This window comes from Podarcis raffonei, chromosome 12, assembly GCF_027172205.1.
Source record: "Podarcis raffonei isolate rPodRaf1 chromosome 12, rPodRaf1.pri, whole genome shotgun sequence".
Lineage (NCBI taxonomy): Eukaryota > Metazoa > Chordata > Lepidosauria > Squamata > Lacertidae > Podarcis > Podarcis raffonei.
Window position 1 is genome coordinate 54,653,304 of NC_070613.1, and position 23,296 is coordinate 54,676,599.

At 44.8% G+C, this 23,296-nt stretch overlaps 1 protein-coding gene across 2 annotated transcripts; it reads right to left on the reverse strand.

Moving 5' to 3' along the window:
* Positions 1–1,498: 1,498 nt before the first annotated feature.
* Positions 1,499–21,092, reverse strand: HERPUD2 (HERPUD family member 2). 2 transcript variants are annotated; one of them, XM_053410521.1, is made up of 8 exons: positions 20,467–21,089; positions 17,422–17,499; positions 13,874–13,987; positions 12,990–13,129; positions 9,297–9,419; positions 6,011–6,334; positions 3,961–4,075; positions 1,499–2,342 (listed from the first exon to the last, which is right to left on the reverse strand). In XM_053410521.1, the coding sequence occupies exons 1-8, from the start codon at positions 20,614–20,616 to the stop codon at positions 2,181–2,183; spliced, it is 1,206 nt and encodes a 401-aa protein (XP_053266496.1). In that variant the 5' UTR covers positions 20,617–21,089; the 3' UTR covers positions 1,499–2,180. The 2 variants fall into 2 exon arrangements, with proteins under 2 accessions (XP_053266496.1, XP_053266497.1); XM_053410522.1 differs by lacking the exon at positions 13,874–13,987 and having other exon boundaries at positions 20,467–21,092.
* Positions 21,093–23,296: the final 2,204 nt, after the last annotated feature.

A 23,296-nucleotide genomic window follows, 5' to 3' on the forward strand; every position in this document is an offset into this window, starting at 1 on the left:
CCTCAGGATTTTCCAGATATAAACAGTTGACTTCAGCATTTTTAGGGCCTGCAAAATACAAATCTTTTTCCTACGTTTATCGCTCCACCTTTAAAACATGTTGTGTTCAGAGTGCGCCAAAAGAATGATTCGGGTTATGTCAGATTCAAAAAAAGGGGTTCTCTACATGCTACGCATAGTACAAGGTGCCAACAAACCCCCGATTATAAATCCTTCGGAGTTACTTGACTCCCGCTTTTTTCCTGAAGAAAACCAACAATCCCTATCTTCTACAAAGGCAAGTTCAAAATCCTCTGTTAAGTTTTTTACCAGAGGGAGGTGACCCGAAAAAACCTATGTGCCTCTTCCCTTTGCACAGCCACGCTCTTGAGTTGTATGGAGCCCGGTGTGTTCCTATAGATCAGGGGTGTCCAAGAGGTTGATCGCGATCTACTAGTAGATCCCCAGGAGGTTTGGGTAGATCGCAGTCGATGGCATTGGTACAATAGAATCTGGGCCCACCCCCCTTGTCCCGCCCTCCATTCTTGCACGATCTGCAGAACAAAAGACGAGAGATTACTCAGTGAGGCTGTTTCGTTTCCCTAGCGATCTGTTGGTGAGCGCCTGTTCCTCTTTATCTCCCCAAACCCTTAAAAACGGGACTTCCTGTTCCTAGAATGTTGAGATGTGATGCACTTTTTAATCTGGAAATCCGCCATGATGGAATAAGACCGAGCTGCAGAGTTATAAATAGTCATAGGGGGAGGTGTGCTCTTAATAGGTCATTATCTGTATTTCGAGTCTGATTTGGTAAATCTCCCCTGGAAAGGCTAATGTTTGATGCAACCGGTCTGGGAAAATTAATGAGCAAACGCCTAGATTTGATTTCATCGGAACTGGGAGAAGATGGCGTCTGCCGGCAGCGAAATGACTTTTGGATTGATTTGTCACAAACACCAGCGTGTGAGGAGATACTGCAACAACAGAGGGGAATCATACACATAAAATCCACAGAGAAACACATCATTGCTTACTTCAACTTGAATGTGGAAACAACTCATAGGCCATGAAAGAAGGAAGGTTAACAACAGGAAGATTTAAAGAAACTATTGGAAAGACTATCCAAGGCAGCAGAGATATGATGATCAGATCCCCAACCAAACTTGAAGCATGGGAAGTCCCAACAAAAAGATTTATAATTTAGGCAGAATATTTGGACTATTTGATATGTATTTGTATAATTTGGAACATTCAATGTGATTTGACTGGATTGTCAAACTTGATAAAAACGATTAAAAAAAAAATACAAAGGGGACTTCCCTCCTCCCTAAAAAAAAGCTAAACAACTATCACTTGAATCACCCCAAAATGGGGCTTTCCTCATCCCTAAAAAAAGCTCCACATATTTGACCTTCCAGATTTTAATTCTGTAAGTAAATCGCAGTCTCTTGGGAGTTGGCCACTCCTGCTGGAGATGAATACAGAAGAATTCAAAAGAATGTGTTTCTTTTCACCGTAGCTTTTCTTTTTTGTTTAATTAAAAAACTAATTACATGTTTCTGTGCTTCCCAGTACATGTATTTAAAAAAAAAAGTACAGCATGTATTAAACAGTTTGTAGTGCACTCGATCACTGTCTGTTCCCTTTGAAGAGCTGCTATGTCATTTGTGGCATGAAGTGAAGGGAGGGAATACATGCCCCTGGCAAAACGGTGTTGCCTCCAACTCAAAACTATGGTGCAGATTTACTTTAAGCAATTTTAAAAACCACATACACAATGATTCCTATACAGGTACTGTTTTTTTACTGCGAAGGGTCTTATTTCCAAAGAGTTCCTCCTGAGATTTGTGTTTTAACAACTCTTTAAAGGGATGACACCGCACACCGACTACAAGCTTCTCGCCTCAGTGTTATCACAATTGAAACAAAAAAAACATGGAAGACTAATTATTTTTTTTTACATTTGTTCTTCTTTACATAAAGAATCTTTTAAAAAGCATTTAGTAGTCCATTTCTGCTTAAAATATCCGTAAGCATGAGAAAGCGGAGAGAGAGAAAAAAATACACATTTTTGTACACCATGATCAGAAAGTTTACATTATAAATCTTGAAATTGCACTGTATTTAAAATACCCCCTGCCCAGAGTCAACTTCCACTTTTGAGCATAACTCTCCTCTGCTACTGACGGCTCCTGCTTGGCTTAGTTGCCAACTTGGGGAGGCCCTTCGGGGATGAGGGACGTGAAGAAAGTGGTGATGAAGGACCAGGCAGAAGCCATGAAGCCGGGATGCGGATGCTCTGCGTTGACGTCAACGACATCTTCGCCGCTGTCTTCGTCAATCCCGTCGTCCATAAGGTGCTCCTTTGCAAAACAAATTCCCCAAGTGGTTTAATAATAATAATAATAATAATAATAATAATAATAATTTATACCCCGCCCTCCCCAGCCAAGGCCAAGCCCAGGGCGGCTAACAAGCAGTAGTAAAAACAAGTTGAATGAATACAACTTAAAAACAAGATTAAAATGCAACATTAAAATATTGAAACATTAAAATATTAAAATGCAGCCTCATCACAAGAGGAGAAAAGGAAAAAGAAAGAGAGGGAGGGAGGGAATCAAATTGGCTCCAAGCCAAAGGCCAGGCAGAACAACTCTGTCTTAAAGGCCCTGCAGAAAGAAATCAGATCCCACAGGGCCCTGGTCTCATGAGATAGCGTGTTCCACCAGGCCGGAGCCAGTGCTGAAAAGGCCCTGGCTCTGGTTGAGGCTAATCTGACTTTCTTAGGGCCCGGGACCTCTAGGGTGTCGCTATTTATGGACCTTAAGGTCCTCCGTGGGGCATTAACCATTTCAAATCAGAGGGATATAAATTGCAGTGATGGAATCATGTTATAGATACAGAATTCTAGGATGTAGGGCTCTTGTTAGCCCAGAAATGAAAATCTGACCAGAGAAAAGACAAAATTGATGAACCATGGCAAGGTGGCAAGGCTGACAGGAAGAATTAGAAACCAGGAAGAGGCGACCTTTCTTTAATGAAGAAGGGGAAAAGTTTATAATTCATTTGAAAAGCTACTGTAAACAATTACATATATTGGTAGGATTGACAGAAAACTTGTAGTAAAAATTTGAACTGTGGATTGACAAAGGATTTATAAAAATAGTGTTATGAAAGAGATGCAGAGGGGGGAATCATTACATTAAGATCCACAATGGGGGGAGTCTAAAGGGATTGTATGTTTATGTAGTTAATTCATTTGTTATGTAAAATAGAAAATGCAAAAATAAAATTTATTTAAAAAAGAAACCTACGATGTAGTTGGATATAATAATTCGGTAAAATTTGACAAAATGAGAGAATGCAACATGATGTATCTGAAAAGTGCAATTTAACCATTTGTCCCTACAGCCCTGTAGACCTTAAGAAAGTTCCACCATTCAAAGAAGCTTAAAGGTAAAGGGACCCCTGGCCATTAGGTCCAGTCGTGGCCGACTCTGGGGTTGCGGCGCTCATCTTGCTTTACTGGCCGAGGGAGCCGGCGTACAGCTTCCGGGTCATGTGGCCAGCATGACTAAGCCGCTTCTGGTGGACCAGAGCAGTGCACAGAAATGCCATTTACCTTCCTGACGGAGTGGTACCTATTTATCTACTTGCACTTTGATGTGCTTTCGAACTGCTAGGTTGGCAGGAGCTGGGACAGAGCAACAGGAGCTCACCCCATTGTGGGGATTCGAACCGCGACCTTCTCATCAGCAAGTCCTAGGCTCTGTGGTTTAACCCACAGTGCCACCCGCGTCCCAGAAGCTTACTCCCAGGTTAACTGAACATGGGATGGTAGTCTTAATTTAATTTTATTACCTTAATGTAAGAGCTCACTTTTAAAGGAAGAGCTGTCAGCACGTCTTAAAACTGCCAACAGTACCGCTCTCCAGGTATATATATTTTTTGGAAAGGAAACATGAATGTGCATCCACCTACCATCTCCTCAAGTCCAGCATTATTTACGTTTTGCCCATCGTGGTTCATGTCTTCATTGTTCCCTGGAGGCTGTTGGAGTCCCTCTTGCCTGAATGGAAACCATCCGGCTTGGTGTCTGTTTTACAATACACATGTGCAAAGTTACTAGAAATCATACCTGCCTGACCTGAGAAAACAAATAGAATGTTGGCAATGGAACAGTGAAATAGCTCTCCACTGGAAGGCTCATTATTCAACCTGATTTGTAGAGAAGGAATAGACCAAATCAAATGCCAATAGTCACTAAAATGGGAAGAGAGGTCCCTATTTAACCACACGTGGAACTAGCTGCATGACCCAGGCAAGCTTGCAGAAATTTTAGGAAAGTTACGAAAGGCTCGGTTTAAATCATTTGGATATTCTTGTTATTGGCAAAGTAAATTATTTACAGAAAAGCTGGTTTTACAGAAAAGCTCTGCACATCATGATAGATAGTAGAGCAATTAAGGCTCCATCTCTGTCCTTAAAAATGGTTTAAGCTTATTAATGAATATGAAACATAGCAGCAGATGTTGCCTCTTTAAAATACGGTTCAAGTTAATTCACAGGACAGAATGTAGATACACTGGTAGTGTCTACTTTCATTCAGATGAGCACACAACAACCATGGCAAACGTAACCAAACATTAATAGTGCTGCTCATATATTCTTGATCCAATGCAGAGGGTACACATGGAGATCACACACCCATTTTCTCCGAGTATAAATAACCCACCACATGCCCACAAACTGTGTGTGAGCTTAATGGACAGCATTGTTAGAACTCAATGTGAACAGGGTGCCTACCCTAACTGATTTGTGTTGCTCTACAACGCTCCCCCTGTGGGATCCCCCCTGTTCACAGAAAGCAATGCTCGAAATACTCAGATTCATTTCCCCTTCAGTTTGCATTAATAAAAGCTTTGTCTTTAAGATGCTCAGTCACTGATACTATATGTGCTGTTCCATCGGTTTCAAATAGGTTTTTGAAAACAATATAAGAAAATTCAGCTCCTATTACATGCCTCAGCTTCTTGAAGGAAACCAGAAAGATTCCACGTTGTTTGAGGTGTTAGAGTATTAATTTTGGAAATTAGAATGGCAAGCTCATACAACATACAGATATCACATGCTAAGTATTTAAAAGTACAATTTTTAAATTAATTTTGTTTTTAACACATTTTAAATACAGTCATACCTCAGGTTACAGACGCTTCGGGTTGGGTGATTTCGGGTTGCGCACCACGCCAAACCCGGAAGTGCCAGAATGGGTTACTTCCAGGTTTCGGCGCTTGCACATGCACAGAAGCACTAAATTGCGCTTTGTGCTTGCGCAGAAGCGTCAAATCACGACCCGTGCATGCACAGATGCGGCGCTGCAGGTTGCGGACGCTGCGGGTTGCAAACATGCTTCCCGCACGGATCACGTTCACAACCCGAGTGTCTACTGTACTAATAGAAATGATTAGTTTTGCATCAGTCAAACTTGAAAGTTCGGATTCTGATCACGTAGCTGACAAGAAAACCCTTAACCATTATTTACATGGATTATGCTGGTGGTCAAACTTGGGGTGGGGCAGAGGAAAGCAATAGGGATTGGGAAGCCCCTGGTTCAATTCTCACTTTGGCCATGAATGGCCTGGGCAAGTCACCATCTCCCTTGGGCAAACTCCCATACACAATACAGGGAAACCAATATAGTGGTACCTCGGTTTACGAACAGTCCTGTTTACGAACAATTCGGTTTACGAACTGCGCAAAACTGGAAGTAGTGTCCCAGTTTGTGAGCTTTACCTCGGTCTAAGAACGGAAGCCGAACGGTGGAAGGGCACCAGCTGCAGGAGGCCTCAGTAGGAAAAGCGTGCCTCGTTTTAAGAACGGTTTTTGTTTCAGAACGGACTTCCGGAACGGATTAAGTTCGAAAACCGAGGTACCACTGTACTGATCTGCACTGACTGTCGAAATGCTGTACTTGGGGAAGTGCTCTGTATTCAGACCAAAGAGATGTTATCAATCAGCAGCATTTACTCACAGGTAAACAAGCAGCATGGCTCCCATCACCATCACAAACCGACTGAAGGACGAATAGAAGTAGACAATGCTAAGCAGGATAGCTGCTCTGGAAAAGGTATACATCCAGTCCAGCCAGTCTCGGTTGAAGTCCTCCTCGTTCATCACTGGGCCGCCTTGAGCATTCATCTGCACATTCTGATTGACAGGCCTGTTCTCCTGGGGGGCTACATTGGGTGCTGCTGGGGGCTCATTGGCAGGAGCACGCTCAGAGTTGGGGGGCTGCGGAACGGGGGGGCTGTCTGATTCCGTGCTGGGCGTTGCCTGGGCTGAAACTGCAGCTTGACTGTTGAGGGGTGTAAAAGGAACAACAAGCTTCGTTAGGTATCTATGCATGAACATTCTTCACAATCGTCAGCTGAACTACCCGGGGCAAATGCGTTGATAGCCTGGCACAGGTTACACTTCCCCTTCAATACTGCCTACTGCGGTGAATTCATAAAGCAATATAAAGGTAAAGGGACCCCTGACGATTAGGTCCAGTCGTGGCCGACTCTGGGGTTGCGGCGCTCATCTCGCTTTACTGGCTAAGGGAGCCGGTGTACAGCTTCCGGGTCATGTGGCCAGCATGACTAAGCCACTTCTGGTGAAACAGAGCAGCGCACGGAAACGCCACTTACCTTCCCACCGGAGCGGTACCTATTTATCTACTTGCACTTTGACATGCAATGACAAGGAGAGGCCTGACCTAGCCACTGTGATCCACGCAACGGTCACCTCCAGACTGGATCATTGTAGCTCACTCTACGTGGGGCTGCCCTTGAGACTGACCAGAAACTCCAGCGGGTGCAGATTGCCCCAGCCAGACTCCTTACAGGGATCACATTCACCCGTACTATACCAGCTGCACTGGCTCCTGGTGGAGTACAGGATCAGGTTTAAGGCGCTGGTTTTAACCTTTAAAGCCCTATACGGCCTAGGACCCTCGTACCTATGGGACCGCCTCTCCCGCTACGTCCCATGGAGGACCTTACGGTCTTCAAATAAAAACATGTTGGGAAATCCCTGGCCACAGGGAGGTTAGGCTGGCCTCAACCAGAGCCAGGGCTTTTTTGGCCGTGGCCCCGATCTGGTGGAACACTCTGTCACAAGAGACTAGGGCCCTGCAGGACTTGATATCTTTCCGCAGGGCCTGCAGGACAGAGCTGTTCCACCAGGCCTTTGGCAAAGGCACAGTCTAGGCCAACACTGAGCTGTGGCGTGGCATGGTGGCCTGTCACTTTCCGGCAGAACCCATCCTGAAAGCCAACGGATGGGAAGGCAAGGTCCTAAGAATGCTCTTCACCATGAAACAATAATACATGAAACAATAATACAAGTCAACTTTGTGGGAATGTTCAGGGAGGCAGGAGAGGATATATTGTTTATTACCGTATTTTTCGCACCATAGGGCGCACCCAGTTTTTAGGGGGGGGGAAATCAAGAAAAAAAATTCCCCCCCCCAGCCCCAAAGAGCAGTGTACAGGCTGCGCACAACCTCTCCCTGCCGGAGGGGTTGCGTGCAGCTATGGAGCAAGCCAAAGCAGCAAGCGGGATGGATCCCGCTCGCTGTTTTGGCTTCCCCTTTAGCCCCGTGCAGCCTCTCCTTGCCGGAGGGGTTGCGCGCAGCTATGGAGCAAGCCAAAGCAGCAAGCGGGATCCATCCCGCTCGCTGTTTTGGCTTCCCCTTTAGCCCCGTGCAGCCTCTCCTTGCCAGGAGACGCTGCGCAGGGCTAAAGAATCCATAGCCCCGTGCAGCCTCTCCTTGCCGGAGGGGTTGCGCACAAGCTATGGAGCAAGCCAAGGCAGGGGGCGGGATGGATCCCGCTCGCTGTTTTGGCTTCCCCTTTAGCCCCGTGCAGCCTCTCCCTCCCGGGAGACGCTGCGCAGGGCTTTCCTGGCTTTACTGGGAGGTGGGGGGATTCACCCACCTCCCGCAAAACCGGCAGAAGCTGCGCAACTCCTTTAAAGAGATCGTGGCTTCTCCTGGCTTTTCTGGGAGGTGGGAGAAGGGACTGATGCGGCCAGTCAGTCCCTTCTCCCTCCTGTGGAAAAGCCCGCAAGAGTGCACGGAGCTTGTGTGCAGCTCTTGGGGGCTTTTCCCGCCTGCCCCCCCCTGCATTCGCTCCATAGGACGCACACACATTTTCCCTTGCTTTTTAGGAGGGGAAAAGTGCGTCCTATGGTGCGAAAAATATGGTAATATCCTTCCTGACTTGCAAGTCCCTTTACTTAGCAGAGTGCATTCCCCTTTTAACACATAGTGGGTAGCTGGTTGCAGGCTTATTTAAGCCTCTCACAATCATACAATTCAGTATGGAATTGTATGCTCCTGTTAAGTCCCCTTTTATTCCTCTCAAAAGAATGAACACATGGCAATCTTATTTAAAGTGAGTAAAATAAGTTTACTTACAACATCATCAGTTCACAGTTGGACCCCTAAAGGCAGGCTTAGTTACAAAATATATACATGTGGAGCTATCCCATATGGCAGTGGTGTCCAAACTTTTTTCTAAGAGGGCCAGATTTGATGAAATGAAGGGCCATGAGGGCCGACCAAAGGATTAACTGACCACCGGGCAGGATTAGGCCCCCGAAACAGACTCTGGACATGCCTGCCATATGGAGATAGTCCCAGTGTCCTCTGTTGGCTGAAAGCCAACAGGGCATCTCTAGCTAAAAAGAGCTGTTGCTCCAACGACGGAGGATGTCAAAGAGAGTGCTGCGTGCCTTGTGCTTTTGTTACCTGCACAGGTAAGGTCACACCCACCTCTAGTCACATGCAAGTGAAGTATGCCCCAGCCCAGGAGGAAACAGGAAGTTCCAACTGGCTGGACCAAACATCCCTTTGCATGTTCACTCTAGGAAAACAAGGAATGTTGTATTTGACTGCTACTTATGTATCACATCCCACAAACCTATATTTGTTTTTCTCCAATATAAAGCATGACCCAAAGCCAGCCTCAAAACAAAAGTAAGGCTGCATTTGTAAGCATTTCTCGCAAAGGAGAAATTATTATGGTGAATGTTTTGGGGAAAATATGTTTTCATATTAGATTTAGTTTACCAAAGCCCAGGGAAGGTAGCGTTGGCACTCATCTGAAAGGTGTTTCTGAGGGCGCACTAGGGCAGCTTCAAGCAAGTGGAGGATAACAACACTCGCCTGGGGGTGTCCTAGTGCCTACTCAAGAGTAACAAAGCTGCAGGCTTGTCTCTATGTCTTAACTGCCACTCTGCTGTCTCAGTACTAATTTAAAGAACACACTTACTATTGCATGTAATACTGGCGGGCATACATCTGCTGCCACCAAATCATCTGCAGTGGGCTGAAAGCAGGGTACACAGGAAAAGCAGCTGGCACTCCTTGCCCAGGGAACTGGTTTCCTACATTGCTGCAGACAATCAAAGCAAATTACATGCAAGGTTGTACGTACATAGTTAGAATATCAACGGAATATCCAAAGTTACATAGAACACGTTTCCCCACAAAGACAAGAGGAGATGACAGTCTGCTTTTAAGTCACTAAATCAGAAATCAGGTATTCTGTGTTAACAGGGTAGTTTCACCTGCCATACTTTACTGTGCACATTTTCCTTAGAATTTAATTTCCTTACTAAATTTAATTTAGCATTTTGCAAGCATGCAGAAATCTAGTACTACAGGAAATTCAAGAGCATTTCAACACAGCCCCCGCCCCCACTGCAGGCCTCCTAGAGGTATAATCAGCAACAACCAAAAGAGTTATCCTCCTTGTTAATTCAGACCAGGCTTCCTCAATCTCGGCCCTCCAGATGTTTTTGGCCTACAACTCCCATGATCCCTAGCTAGCAGGACCAGTGGTCAGGGATGATGGGGATTGTAGTCTCAAAACATCTGGAGGGCCGAGGTTGAGGAAGCCTGATTTAGACCCTGGCAGGTGTTGTGTGTGTGTGTGTGTGTGTGTGTGTGTGTGTGTGTGAGAGAGAGAGAGAGAGAGAGAGAGAGAGAGAGAGAGAGAGACAGACAGACAGACAGACAGACAGACAGACAGAGTGATTTTCACTGTCATCTTCCATTAAAGCAGAAGATCGCACTTTGGTATCATTTATCAGGACATAACACTTTACAGTAGAAGAAATATACTCATATAATATTTAGGAACAAGCGCTGTGTGCTACTTCACACCAAATGTGTGATAATATGTTACAACTACAGCATTTGCAAAGCAGAGTGTTCAGTTAGCAGGGTCAAGTACTAAAGTGATTTTAGAAGAAACTGGCATGATATAAAACCGTCACCCGCTCACGTGCATTAAAGAGAATCTTAAAGAACAGAAATGCCCCATCTTATCTTTAAGGGCAACAAGTATTTACAGTGTTAGCAGTTGATGCAACTGTATTGCATCAGACAACAATTCCTATCTTAGAAAGAAAATTGGCTGCAAGATGCCACAGGAGACCTTGCTAATTCACAATATACTTTCAAGACTAAGACTAAGGAGATGGGAGAAATAGGGAGAATACTAGAAGTTCTGATGTACAATACAATATAAAATTGTTGGGAGAATAATCTGATTGGTCTCCATTATGCCACATGTGCCTCTACTTAAAATATTTTTCCTTGCGAAGAATACTTTGACTGTTTCCTAACAAAACCATTTAAGGAAGTGAAACAAGCTATCAGTATTAGGCAACAAGAGTGCAAAAGAGTAGATTTTGTGGGTTTCATTACACATTTATGTGTGAATTTTGGAATTTAATACACTACAGGTAGAGTTCACCAGAGTAGATAGATTTTAATCAAGCAATCAGTTTTGCATCTTGTTTCAGAACAAGATAAAACATACTGGTTTGCAACCAGAGTTGCATAAGCTCAAACCTCTAGGCTGCAGAGGTTTGTAGCCTTTTGAAAGACAGGAAAGTCATTATGAAATGAAAGGTTTTTATTTGGTTCCCTCTGCAAGGGCACAATCACCTATATGAGGCCTATATGCCTAGAATTTTCCAGAAGCAACTGGCCGTTACTAGATAGAAAAGTCCCTCCAATGAGATCAAAAGTAGGTTCATCTGACTGGTGGTCTAAATAGTCATAATTTGTACAGAAGTAAATGAACCCATTTTTCCATATTTAGAGTGTTTGGGTATTTCTGAACTTTCGTTTAAACAAAAAAGCAGGATAACAGTGCAATCTTATATAGCGACTCAGAAGTGATTTCCATGGAGTTTAATATGGCTTACTTCCAGGTAACTGGGAACAGGACAACAGCCTAAACACAACTGATAGAAAGGATCTGGTTTAAAGTATGTCTCTATATTTTAACACACCTGTATCAAATTCAGATTTCATTTCAAGCCAGCTTATTTTTGAGACAGTCTGCTTTTTTTATCAATCCTGCAGTTCACACATGAAAGCGAAACCTATTTAGTTTCTCCAAGCGTTCACAAATAAGTTTCATAATCACATGGAGAAATGTTAGCATGAGCTAGGAGGCCACAGTAAATATAACTGCATCTGCAGATACAGCTGCCAACTATCTTCAACACTATTTTTTTTCTCAAAAAACAATGTGTCACCCACTAATCCCTCCCCCAAATTGATTTTTAACTCTTTGGAAGTAAAAATGATCCAGGAACGAAAAGAGTTGCATCGAGTTATTATTTTAATGAACGATGGAAGCTGGGTAAAGTGAATAACCTCAGTTGTGACCCTGACCAGTTTCCCTCTCTGAGAAGTGAGCACATTTTTTTGTCCTTCACTTTAGTTAGTCTAGAACAGAACAAGTGAGAAACAATCACTGAAGGCATCTTCTTTTGATGTACGGCACTTGCAGATGTATTCCATAAACTGCTATGCAAGAGATAATTCTTGAAGGAAAGGCCTATCAGATGCTGATGAAAGCACCAGATGCTTAGAAAATTGCTCAACACAGCAATGACGAAGAGCATGATTAGCAAACTTAAAAGTTAATCATTCTACACTTGGTGGTGGGAACGTGCAAGTTATTCATGCACAGAAATTTTTTAAGAGCCCTTAGATATACTGATTACCTGTTTTGTAAACTGCTCTGGGATTTCTTTCTACCATCGAGCGGCGTATAAATTTTATGAAATAAATCCACTAAACAAATACAATAAATGGAAGCTTGTTTGATTTGCAAGGAGAAATCCGCTGCCTTTTTCTCCAACCTGGTTAGAGTCCACAGGACTTTTAACATTTCAGCCAAACGTAATATTGCAATACAGTATTGTTATTACAGTAAAGGTAAATGTAAAGGGGCCCCTGACCATTAGGTCCAGTTGTGGCCGACTCGGGGGTTGCAGCGCTCATCTCGCTTTATTGGCTGAGGGAGCCAGCGTACAGCTTCCAGGTCATGTGGTCAGCATGACTAAGCCGCTTCTGGCGAACCAGAGCAGGGCACGGAACGCTGTTTACCTTCCCGCCGGAGCAGTACCTATTTATCTACTTGCACTTTGACATGCTTTCGAACTGCTAGGTTGGCAGGAGCAGGGACCGAGCAACGGGAGCTCACCCCGTCGCGGGGATTCGAACCGCTGACCTTCTGGCCGGCAAGTCCTAGGCTCTGTAGTTTAACCCACAGCACCACCCGCGTCCCTGTTATTACAGTACCTTGCAAGAAATGAATCATCACATCATCATTTTATCTGTATGCCGCTTTTCCGTACTTGAAACTATGCTCACATGACAACATGACAAAACTTACATAATTACAAACATAACGGAAGTCATAAAGAATACATAAAACACATCAAAAAGCACACAACATAATGGAAACAATTTCCATCTAAATCATAAGATCTAAAACTAAAGATACAACAATAATATCAGTAACAGCAACGGCTCTCTCAAACCCCCGTATACAATACTGCAGCCCAAGAATCTGTTCAACAGCCTCGGCTTCTGTAGCTGGAGTCAGAATGCTTGAACAAAGCTCTTGCAAAAAGCCCTTCAGCATTTTACTTACCCTTGCATTATATAAGGGAACGGGTGGCTCTGAACAGGATTGCTCTGTGCCAGGTTGCGATGTCTTACACCATCCGAGCCAGCTGTATGTGAAGATTCTTGAGATGGCGAAGGAGTCGTCGATCCTGAATGTTCTGAACTCTTTTTGTAAAAAAAATGCAAACGATAATTTCCATCAGATGTAGAAAGGATTCTGTTTCATGCTGAATAGTTTGGTCCCCCAAACTTTGCAAAAACGAGTATTTCACATTGCATACCTCTCACACCTGAAGTCAAAACACTTTACTTACACTTTCCCTGAACCGTTAGGTTCGCAATTATTCTCTGTGAATTCTTGTTGCTGTTTTCCTTTAAGACTTTTGAGTAAATAAAAATCCTAGCCTGCTTCCTTAGTAAGGGGTAACATATTTTTTTAAAAATGAAAATTTTCCTCACGTGGGAAAAACATCATGTGTAAAGCAGTTCTTGCTATTAAGGGGGAAAGAGCACGATGACTTGCAGGGGGAAAAGAAACAGCATTCTGCAAAGTGGGTCTGTACTCCTACTCTGAGTGAAAATATCACAATTACACACTAATTATTTGGGGGGAGGGGAGTAGACACAACAATGTCAGTACACCTAGGATCCCCAAACACAGCAGCATGAAAAACAGCAAGTTTTTCAACAATTTGATTAATCTAGGGATTTTGCAGTTCCATTATACACCCAAGGACCTGTTTCCTCTTGGGAACAAAGTCAAGCACTTTGATACTTAAAAAAAAAATTGAAACAGCTGCAAGCTGAAACATGGCCATGCTGTCATCATATTCCTGTCAGGATTTATTACAGTAAAAGAGCATTGTTGACGGAGCTTTAATGATTGCACCTTACACAAAGCCAACTTACCGAGCTGTTGCTAGGTGCTGACGATCCATTGTTTTCCCTAAGGGTATCAGGCTTTGGAGAATTTGGGGGTGTCCGTGAAGAACATACTAGATGAACCATATGATACTCATCTTGCTAAAATAAAAAAGTGAGCAGTTTTAGCAGAAAAATTAGGCGATTTTTAAATACAAAATTGGTATATACACATTACAGCTGAAAGGTTCAGAGGCAAGTAAATACGTTACACTGTTACTTGAAGAATAAAATATATTTCAGAATATTTATTGGAAAAATATATATTAGAGAAGTCTCATACCAGGGATCAGCAAAGTTTTTGTGGCTTGGGCTGGTTCATGGTCCCGCAGACACCGCAGTGGGCCAGAGTGTGTGTGCGTGCGCATGCATGCATGCGCAAACGCTATTTCTGGCGCTCTTTCCGGCATGGAGGAGGCGTCGTAGCTTCCCTTTGGCTGCAGGAGCTTCCTGCAGCCAATGGGAAGCCGGCCAGCGTCACAGAAGGCGGTCCCTGCTTTGCTCTGTGGCAGTTTAGCACGGCGCATGGGAGCCAACCGAGTGGGCAGTGGGGGTCCATGGGCCTGTTAAATGACTCCCATGGGCTGCTTGTGGCCCATGGGCCTTAGGTTGCCGACCCGTCTTATACTAAGATTTTTGTTCTTAAAAATGTACACAAAAGAGGAGAACCAGAGTTGCACTTTTTAGCATAGCTAGTCTTTCCCTTCAAAATCCAATTTTCTAATTAAGATTGATGAACTTTCCCCCCACCCCAAATCAGCCCTTCCTCTGGTGACAGACGGGTGAATCATTTCACCAAAGAAAAGCTTATTTATCAAACTATAGATAAGTTACATTTTCAAAATCAACGGCCAAAGCAATTACTCATCCGAGCTGTTCTGTCAGAATCAAAACCTGCATTTAGAGAATGGCACGTGTGTCTATCCCACAGGAATTCCAGCTAAAAAGCTCCCAGAGAGCAAACCGTTGCAAGTCACAAAGCTTATGGCAACTCATCCTGCAGTGGAAATCAAACCTTCTATCCACAGGGAATCCCCGACCTCAATCAATATTGATTAGTCTGTGATCAAACTTCTGAACGTGTGCAACAGACTCCTGGTACATTTCAGGAGAAATGTGCTCCAGAGTACAACAGCGCACGAAAATTGTGAAAACTTATTAACCACAAATTGAGAGTGCGCATAGAACATGGTCAACGCTCCCCTGAATTTTAGCAGAAGATCCTATTACCAATCTTCTCATCGAGAAAACTGCTAGTTTCCAAGGAAGGCTAGTGATTCAGAAACAACAGTTTGAACACACTGTCTATAAGAGACAAATGTATTTTTCTCCTATAGGCACTGATTTATTAAAGGTAAAGGGGCCCCTGACCGTTAGGTCCAGTTGCGGACAACTCTGGGGTTGCAGCACTCATCTCGCTTTATTGGCCGAGGGAGCCGGCGTACAGCTTCCGGGTCATGTGGCCAGCATGACTAAGCTGCTTCTGGCGAACCAGAGCGGCGCACAGAAACGCCGCTTTACCTTCCCGCCAGAGCGGTACCTATTTATCTACTTGCACTTTGACGTGCTTTCAAACTGCTAGGTGGGCAGGAGCAGGGACTGAGCAACGGGAGCTCACCCCATTGTGGGGATTTGAACTGCCGACCTTCTGATCAGCAAGCCGTAGGATCTGTGGTTTAGACCACAGTGCCACCCGTGTCCCATACTGATTTATTACAAACTATTATAATGAACCAGAGGGTTTTGGGGTCCCCCCCATTTTTTAATGCTTTATTAAGGTTAAAAGGTCATAACAAACAAATGTATATGTGGTCAAAACAAAATTACAAAAAGAAAATAACAATATTTGCTCACTGTACATTCTTCTTGCCTTCCCAACAATTTCCCACCACCCCATCATGTATTTATGGCTTATTTTATTTAATCTCCATTTTCCTTTTAATCATCAATAATATATTCTCTTGTAATTGCCCATCATAGTCATTCAGGTCCTGTCACTGACTTCATATTATTACAGTAATCTTTAAGATAATTTTTATACACATCCCATTTCCAAATAAATATTTGTTCAGTGTTGCCTCTCAGTTTTTCTGTCATTTTTGCCCATCTGGCAAACTCCATCCATTTACTTTGCCACTCCAGCTTTCTTGGGATTTTCTCTCCTTTCCAATTCATTGTGATTAGTATTCTTGCTGCTACAATGGCGTACAAGACTATTTCTCTCGCAATTTTTGGCATGTCTGGGCCAAGTATCCCTAGGATAAAAGCCTCCGGCTTTTTTGTAAAAGATACCTTAATCGGGTTTTTTTTAAGCTCATCATAATTACATTCCAAAATTCCTTAATTTTCTTGCATGTCCACCACATGTGAACCAGAGGTTATACCTGGAGAAAGTTACTGGCGTACCTTTCTTACGCAGATATTGTATGGACGACTAATGTATGTGAAATGCTTTGAAAACTCAAAGCGTCCTGCATAAATGTGAAATATTATTCGTATCGTTAAGTAACTCCTGGTTCATAAACAAGGACTCCACTGTGGATCAGCTATGGAAATGAAAATTGCCTCATGTGCTCATAGCTGTGCCCAAGGTGCCAACAGAGAGCCTGCGGGTGTGCAAGCACCTGAATCACAGTCATCAGATACTACAGCAAATTACTCGGATTCATAAGAAAGCAAATAAAAAGAGCTTGAATTTTATTCTAGGAAGTCACACCTGCGTCTTGCAATATGTTCCGGTTTTTTTTCAATTAAGAGTTAAATCAGAAGGGATTTAATGCAAAAAGGGGAGGTCAAGATTTTCTTGCATCCTCTTGGAATTTTAAGTAAAAGTAAATCCACTTAAGTATCAAGCTAGTTTTTCCTACCTAGTCATTATTATGGGCCTCAACACACGCTCACACTTCCTTTTTGAGCAATGAGTCACCTTGGAGATTTTCACTTATTTATCCACAATATTTTGACTTTTTCATCTAGAGAGTGTGTACTAATTGCTACCTGCACAAATCTGAGCATCTCTATGCTGACACCTTTCAGTATTTTCATATTGTATCAGATAGAAGCTGGAAAAGTAGCTTTAGCATATTCATTTCACATCTGCAGAATGACAGCATTTAAATTGGGACTGCTTTGGAAGATATAAATCTTATTAGTAAGAATGATGTGTCATGTGCACGTTGAACTTCAAGACACGTATCCAGAAATATTGCAAAGACAGTGGGACAGCAAGATCTTACCTTTAAATCCTCAGCATGAATACCTGTATACCAGTTAGGACATTGCGTCCTTTACCTGCAATCTCAGTAGCCAGCGACTAATATCAGTGTAATAAACTAAAATATATACTGCAGTAATTATTTTGCTTATGTGGTTAGCTAATCAAATCATGTTGCATCCGCTTTCCTACATGCAATTGTGCAATATTTGAATTGCATCTCTCGCCCACAGCAGTAGTCACTACGCAGTTTAACAGGATTTTGTACAGCATTTATTTTTACAAGTAGCGATTGTATGCAAGTTGTGAAAGGAACGCTTACTTTTCTGAGAATATCTTTCAGCTGAAGGTGATCAGGAAGCAACCTGCCAGAATACACCAGTCTCTGATCCTTCGTAGACTAAGAGATGGGACAAATGAAGAATTCTTATTTTCCCCCCCAACCGTACTGATTTAGAGATGGAAACAATCATATATGAAGAAGACTTGTCTTAAATTCTTGATGCTGATGGTTAACATTTGAGATGCACATAACTTGTTTTTAGAATTCCAGTTTCCACATGTTATACAGAACTAAGCACACTTTCACCTTTAGTCATAGCACATTTCCTCAAACTAATCTTTAAAGTCAAATGCATGTGAATACTTAATGTCCTATACTTCTCAAAATAGCTTCTCCTTCCCTTTATCAAACGCATCACCAATAAAACCTCTGAGGTCAGGGAACAATAACAAATGTACTTTGGTTAAAATGTTGTCATTTTAAAGTGTTGGTTGTTGCTAAATTTAAAGGTAAGTACCTGGAGCAACATTTTAAATATAAATATAACTGCAGCTTCCCTTGAGTGCGAAATTTGTGGCTAAGATTGAGATCACTAACACAGTGAGGTTACAAAGGGAAGTTGTGTCCTACAGTATTCCCACACAGTTGAAAAAAAATACACGTATTTTTCCATGTATAAGACTATATTTTTTCAAGTTTTAAATTGGGGGTCGTCTTATACACCTATAGCGCATATGGGGGATTTCTTTATTTGGATTCCCCCAAAATAGGAATTGTGTTATACATGGGGGCATGTTATACATGGAAAAATACAGTATGCTTCCACAGCAGTACTTCTAACAGATGTAGCAGTTATGAACGCTTTCTATGAATATGAGCTTTTCTATGACTGCATCTGTTGATACTTTTGCTATAAAATGAAGTCAATAGACTGAAATCAATTAGACTGAAAACATCCCGATTTCCACCCAAAAAGATGATGACAGAGCAGCATAGCAGTGAACCTTGTATCACGGAGTATTTCTGAAAGAGGGATATATAAGTTGTTTTACATGGATTTATTCTTCCATAATGCACATCAAGGTTAGGATCCAGTTACACAAATGCTCCTTCCACTGCAGGTCCCTGAAAAGCTCGCCCTATGTCATAAGAAACAGGAAGGAAATATTGCCTGCAATTGCACAGATTAACAGGTCCTGGTGCAAAGAGTGGGTAGATCCTGTATAAGAAAATGAAGGTTGCCATGCCATGCACACTTACATTAGATGAAGACCTACTGCTGAGATACCTGGCAAACAGATTCAGAGCTTTCATTTCATTTTATTTTTTAAGTCAGACTCCGGCCCATCTTGAAAGAAAGTTATGAAGCAAAATGTGCAGACAGCCTTTGAAGAAATTTCTATGAAAGGAGATGGCCTGTCTGCTCCTATCTATCTGTCAGTGCTTTTAGTCAATGAATGAAGCCAGAATATGGATAATTTGCCTGGACTTTGGCCAATAGGAATCCCTGGGGTTCTAAAAAGCTTTCGTTTCCCCCTCCCCTTTAGCATACTTTTCCTGCTTTTGTCTTATTTTTCAAGGTGTCCTTGGAATCTTCAAAGTTTGCCCTTCATTTTCCCCCAAGAAGCAGGATGCATCACAGTACGTAACACTCAGAGGGAGATCACCAGTCTTGGCTAATCTCTTGCCCAGTTAACCAAAAGTGTAAGGACACGAATATGCAGGCATTTCTGGGCCATTTTGTACAGTTTGTGCATTATGTAAGGAAAAACCTAACTACAGTGGTGCCCCGCAAGACGAATGCCTCGCAAGACGAAAAACTCGCTAGACGAAAGGGTTTTCCGTTTTTTGAGTCGTTCCGCAAGACGAATTTCCCTATGGGCTTGCTTCGCAAGACGAAACGTCTTGCGAGTTTGTTTCCTTTTTCTTAAAGCCGCTAAGCTGTTAATAGCCGCTAATAGCCGCTAATAGCCGTGCTTCGCAAGACGAAGAGACTCACAGAACGGATTAATTTCGTCTTGCGAGGCACCACTGTATACATTCAGCTAGAGGTGCAACCAATCTCAGCTTCCTGCTGAGAAAGCCTATACAATACACATACACAAAGATAGATTTATTGCATTCACCGCTTTACATTTTTAGGGGTCCAGCTTAAAGCTTCTTTAAAATACAGCTAAACAATAGGCAAAGCGACCTTCGCTGTATGTATTGTTTGCTGAAGTATGTTTCTATAGGAAAGATGGTGGGAAGGGAAGCGTGCGGAGAGCATTGCTGCTCCGGAAGATGCCAAATCAAGGCAGGAACTTTCAGGAATAACTGAAAAACCTGTAACTTCGGTACTGAAGAAAAAGGACAGGCAGGGGCAGAGGACGCTTGAGTGCCACCTGATGGAGGGTGACCATTTGGTCTCAGAAAAATTCAGAGAAGGGCCAGCAACTAGTGGCTGTGTACGGGATGCCAGGCCAAGGAAGGCAATCTCGCTAGCTTACTGAAGCGTATTTTGGAGTAGTGGAGTTTTTCAGCACTGCAAGAGAGGAGGAGAAGGCCCGGTTTGCTGGCCAGGGTGCCAACGCCCAGGAGACAGTGTCTCTCCCACTGTGTCTAGAAAAGCAGAATTACAACTTAGGGACAGACGACAAGCGGCTGTGCTGTCCAGCAGGGCACCCCCTGGGCTTTCCCCTTTTCCTCCTCCTCCTTTACTATGCCCCTAACAGAGAAACCCAGCCACGGATGCCTTTCCACGCACACAAGGCGACGTGGGGAGGGAGACAAAAGCCTTCCACAGCTTCGAGCTTCTGCTTGGGGAAAAACAGCAGCTCCAGAAAACAAAGGCGAGGAGGGAGAGGTTCCATGTCCAAGCCGCTCTCACCCGGAGTCGGTCATTAATCGAGACCGGAGCTCTCCTTTCCCTCTGCGTAAAAACGCAGCTTGGGCACGCAGGGCTGGAAAACAGTATTTGGAAAGGCCGGCAACTTGGACACGGAAAGGAGGAGCCGCCTGGGGGGAAAGAGTGTTGTTTGTGCTCATGGGGTGGGGTGGGGTGGGGGGGTTTTTTTGGGGAGGTCTGGTGGTTGGGGGTCTCACCGGCTTGCTGGGGTACACCTTGGAGAGGTGTCCCTTGAGCCTGCCCACGGTCCAGTCGAGGAAGCAGCGGATGGTCTGGTCGGTGTACTTCTGGTTGGGGGCTTTGATGATGAGCGTGACGGGGGGCGGCCCCGCCGCGGGGGTCTCCATCGGGGCGAGCGGCCCGGGCGGCGACGAGGGAGGCAGGCAGGCGGGCAGGCGAGAAGCGAGGCTCAGGAGGACGAGCGGCGCCCGAGCGGTGCGCGAGTGCCGGCCAAGAGGCCCCGTGCGCCCATCTCCGTCGCCGCCCAGACCCGGCCCAAGCCTCGCCGGGGAGACGCGGGAGCGCGGCGTCACAACAAGGCCCGCCGCCGCCGGGGCCTCCACGTCGCCCGGGGAGCCTCCCTCCCCGCCGCCCGGGGCCTTGCAGCGACGCCTAAAATGGAGGCCGCGAAAACAACCACCAACCGCCCCTCGCCGCCGGGAGAGCGCTCTTGCGCGGCGCGGCGGCTCCTCCTTGCGCGGGGGCGCTGCGAGGCGGCGGCCGGAACAGACTGAGCGTGTGCGAGGAGGCGGGGAAGAAGGGGAGAGCAAGAGGGAGGCAGACAGGCCGACAAACCCCCCCCAAAAAAATAAAGCTTTGTTTGGGGGGCGCCCTCCGCTGTGGCCTTTCCAGGGCAGAAATCCGGCCGGGGAAGCTTCGCGGCGCTGGGAAGAAGGGAAGGAGCTGCGTCTCCGGGAGAGCTTTCGGGAAACGCCTAGGCCGGGGGGCGGGCACCGAGGAAAGACACGCATCGATCTCTTGGCACACGCGCCTGGATTTAAAATGATGGATAAAATATAATATCTGCATATTGAGGTGGTGCACAGTTCCGGTGGCCTTGTGGGCGCGCGTTATATGGTTTGACTTTTATCATTATTAAATTTGTATGCCGCCCTATACCCGCAGGTCTCAGGGTGGTCACAACATAAAAACACAAAATGCATAATAATAAACAAAAGCAACCCAATCGTTTCCCCACCACCTCGTGCCCAACACTTTTGGAAAGGATGCCTTGGATTACTGATCTCTCCCTCACCCGTGATTCGTTCACGGAACTCACTGCCACAAGATGCGGTGATGAACAACCGGTGACATGTCTCCAAAAGAGAATCGGCCAGAGTCGTGAAATAGGAGGGGTGAAGGTGTCAGTGGCAAGGAGCCGTTATAGAGCTGAGTCTATGGAGTTTAGAGGTTCAGTATCACTGAATGCCACCTTCTGGGATAAAAAATTATCCCCCCTTATTACCACCATGGAAGCCTAAAAGAGCTCTCCCTATGTTGTTTGTGGTCTTATTTGCAGCTTCCATTTTCTGTTTACCATTATTATCATAGAATCATAGAGCTGTAAGCGACCCAAGTGTCATCTGGTCCAACCCCCTGCAGTGCAGGAATCTCAACTAAAGCATCCATGACAGATGGGCTGTGTGTAAAGGTAAAAGGTAAAGGTACCCCTGCCCATACGGGCCAGTCGTGTCCAACTCTGGGATTGCGCACCCATCTCACTTAAGAGGCCGGGGGCCAGCGCTGTCCGGAGACACTTCTGGGTCACGTGGCCAGCGTGACGAAGCTGCTCTGGCGAGCCGGCACCAGCGCAGCACACGGAAACGCCGTTTACCTTCCCGCTATAAAGCGGTACCTATTTATCTACTTGCACTTTGACGTGCTTTCGAACTGCTAGGTGGGCAGGAGCTGGGACCGAACGACGGGAGCTCACCCCGCCGCGGGGATTCGAACCGCCAACCATACGATCAGCGAGTCCTAGGCGCCACCCGCGTTGTACTAATTAATAATTTTATTATTTCTACCCTGCCCATCTGGCAGGGTTTCCCCAGCTACTCTGGGTGGTTTACAGAACATAAAAAATATAAAAAATCACATATTTAAAATTTCCCAATACAGGGCTTCCTTCTAAAAATCAGATAGTTGTTTATTTCCTTGGCATCATATGGGAGGGTGTTCCACAGGGCAGGCCCCACCACCGAGAAGGCCCTCTGCCTGGTTCCCTGTAGCTTTGCTTCTTGCAGTGAGGGAACCGCCAGAAGGCCCTCGGAGCTGGACCTCAGTGTCCGGGCTGAACGATGGGGGTGGAGACGCTCCTTCAGGTATACTGGGCCGAGGCAGTCTAGGGCTTTAAAAGTCAGCACCAACACTTGGAATTGTGCTTGAAAATGTACTGGGAGCCAATGTAGGTCTTTCAGGACCTGTGTTATGTGGTCTTGGCAGCCGCTCCCAGTCACCAGTCTAGCTGCCGCATTCTGGATTAGTTGTAGTTTCCGAGTCACCTTCAAAGGTAGCCCCACATAGATTGCATTGCAGTAGTCCAAGCTTACCTCAGTTTAAGACCAGCTATTGAGCCAATGTATTCCCCAGGCTGGTGTGCTGGCTTAGGGCCAGAGGCACCCGGGTTCAATTTCTTGCTCAAGGAAGAAGCCCTGCGCAAGTCTCTCTCTTGGCCCTGCCTGTCTCCTGCTGCGAGAAGGGGAGGCAATAAAGCTATATTGCAACCTGCCTAGTCTAAATGCACATGGATTGCTGTTTTCATGAGCCTGTTTTGTTCCCAAGACAGTCCAGTTAATTGTGACCTGTGTGATGCCTTCAATGATGACACACAAGAAGCAGCATTCAGGTGACCTAGTAAATAACTTGAGCCTTAGTCTGATGACACCAGGCAAGGAGAATTGCATGTGCGATCTTTAAATGCACACCAGAGGCAAGGTCACTAGATGGTGCTGTTGCTGTGCGTTGTTGAAGAATAAACACCCTTCAAATATGTGCTGCCAGGATGTGGGGAAGAAAGAATTTCCAGTG

Excerpts from the sequence above, each read along its gene's own strand:
- HERPUD2 (XM_053410521.1), bottom strand. The coding sequence starts at position 20,616 with ATGGAGACCCCCGCGGCGGGGCCGCCCCCCGTCACGCTCATCATCAAA. Across the intron at positions 13,988-17,421 it reads TGAAAGATATTCTCAGAAAA|CAAGATGAGTATCATATGGT; the intron begins GTAAGCGTTCCT and ends TTTTTATTTTAG. Across the intron at positions 9,420-12,989 it reads TTCCCTTATATAATGCAAGG|CAATGTAGGAAACCAGTTCC; the intron begins GTAAGTAAAATG and ends GATTGTCTGCAG.